Source organism: Mustela putorius, unplaced genomic scaffold, assembly GCF_011764305.1.
Source record: "Mustela putorius furo isolate JIRA1106 unplaced genomic scaffold, ASM1176430v1.1 tig00003987_pilon_pilon_pilon, whole genome shotgun sequence".
Lineage (NCBI taxonomy): Eukaryota > Metazoa > Chordata > Mammalia > Carnivora > Mustelidae > Mustela > Mustela putorius.
The window spans coordinates 2,334,439-2,336,715 of NW_025422126.1; the positions used below are offsets into that span (position 1 = coordinate 2,334,439).

A 2,277-nucleotide genomic window follows, 5' to 3' on the forward strand; every position below is an offset into this window, starting at 1 on the left:
TTGTTCTCAACTTTCCTTTTCATACTCCTGTTCCTCTACTATCCCCTTCTTGACTTTATTATTTAATCACATTCTTCCTCAAATTCTCAGTTACTGGCTGGCTAGTGGATAAGAGAGTAATGAGAAGGTACACATAGGTAAGGGAAGATCAGGGGACATGGAAAGTGTGGATAATAGGCAAAGATACGCAGTGGAATAGTTAACATCTGCTTACAGTTAACAGTTGTGTCCCCAGTGATTAAAAATCACTTATACCATCTTTATGTACCTTCGATTTTTGAGACTGTGTTTTCATCCCTCAATAACTTTATCAGATCACATATTATGGCCAAATTAGCCTGACCTCTGCCACTGACTAATTCTGCATCATCTCACTGTTTCTACCAGTATCCATACAGACACCTACAACAACCACAGGATGTGAGTACTAACATGAGCCAGGCAATGTTATGGTTTTAGCAGGCTGTAAGAGACTCAGGCCCTCACCATATGGTGGTTGTTCTGGGTCAGAAGCCAGGTTCTGAGCCTCATCCATGAGTAACCATGGGCTCAGTGCCCTGAAAAACCCATTGAATATCCCCCACTCTCCTTTCTATTACTTCTCATACTGATCTTCCCATCTTAAAAAGTAACTACATTTGAGTCTTCCATCCAATCTGCCTGGCCTTTCATCATTATGTCACCGTTTCATTGTCCCACAGGCAGATGGATCAGAAAGAAATGAGAATTTAGACAGAATAGGATTCTGTAAGGACTAGTAAGATTCTCTAGTCACTTTCCTTCACCATAGAGTGAGTTCTATAGCCATGCCACTCACCCTGCAGTCCCAGCCTAGATATCATTGAATCAGGCACAAGTGGAAAGGACTCCTTTGATCCCTGGTAATGATACCTTCACCTCATACCTTGCATCACTTCCCAATGCTCTACAACCTTCTGATCCCTGGATATTTCTCATGAGATCTAACTCAAATATTTTCTGCTGCCCACTTCATTTCAGCCACAGAATAAGAATGAATCCCTGTGGCTTCATCTCTCAGGGCTTCCTGGGGCTCAGAGCTGGGTAGTAAGGTCTTCTCTACCCACCCTACCTGGACCTGACCATGCAGTTCACAAACCACAGCCATCAGAACCCAAACTCTTTTTTGCTCATGGGAATTCCTGGCCTGGAGGCATCCCACTTTTGGATTGCATTTCCCTTCTGCTCCATGTATGCCCTGGCAGTACTTGGCAACATGGCAGTGCTACTGGTGGTACGATCAGAGCCTGCCCTGCACCAGCCCATGTACCTGTTCCTAAGCATGTTGTCCATCATTGACCTGGTACTCTGCACTTCTACTGTGCCCAAGCTCCTGGCGCTTTTTTGGACAAATGCTACTGAGATCAACTTTGAGGCCTGTGCTACCCAGATGTTCTTTATCCATGGCTTTTCAGCTGTCGAATCTGGTATCCTACTAGCAATGGCCTTTGACCGCTACTTGGCCATCTGCCGGCCACTGCACTATGGGTCATTGTTGCCCCCAGAGGCTGTGGGCAAGCTGGCAGCTGCTGCTGTATTTCGTGGCTTGGGGCTCATGACCCCACTCACCTGCTTACTGGCAAGGCTGAGCTACTGTAGCCGAGTGGTGGCCCACTCCTACTGTGAGCACATGGCTGTGGTGAAGCTGGCTTGTGGGGGCACACGGCCAAACAACATCTATGGTATCACTGCTGCCACGCTGGTAGTGGGCACAGACTCCATTTTGCATCGCTGTCTCCTACACACTCATTATCCGGTCTGTGTTAGGCCTTTCCTCCAAAGAGGCAAGGGCTAAGACATTTGGCACTTGTGGCTCCCACCTTGGTGTCATCCTTCTCTTCTATACACCAGGACTCTTTTCATTCTACACACAGCGCTTTGGCCAGCATGTACCCCGGCACATCCACATCCTCCTGGCTGACCTCTACCTTGTTGTACCACCCATGCTCAACCCCATCATCTACGGCATGAAGACCAAACAGATCCGGGATGGAGCCCTCCGACTGATGAAGCGGGGCATTGTTCAATCTTAAGTCTTCAGCCCCACCCTGGAACTGTCTTCTTCCTTTAGGCCTTGAGCAATTCTTGGAGGAGGCCACTGAGAGGATGTAACCACCAGTTAACCTGTGAGTTGGCTGGGGGCATTTAGGCAAACCTTATCCATGTTTCTGTCCCTGGAACGTACATTCTTCCCACCATTCCCACAGTGAGAGCTGTTCCATGTAAACAGCCTTGAGAGAGTAAAGTATTGTTGGGCCC

General features: G+C 47.8%; 1 protein-coding gene across 1 annotated transcript; it reads left to right on the top strand.

Moving 5' to 3' along the window:
* Positions 1–1,102: 1,102 nt before the first annotated feature.
* On the top strand, positions 1,103–2,051 carry LOC101690512 (putative olfactory receptor 52P1). The gene is given in 2 exon segments (XM_004768228.1): positions 1,103–1,741; positions 1,743–2,051. Coding segments are annotated over 2 exon segments (948 nt in total).
* Positions 2,052–2,277: the final 226 nt, after the last annotated feature.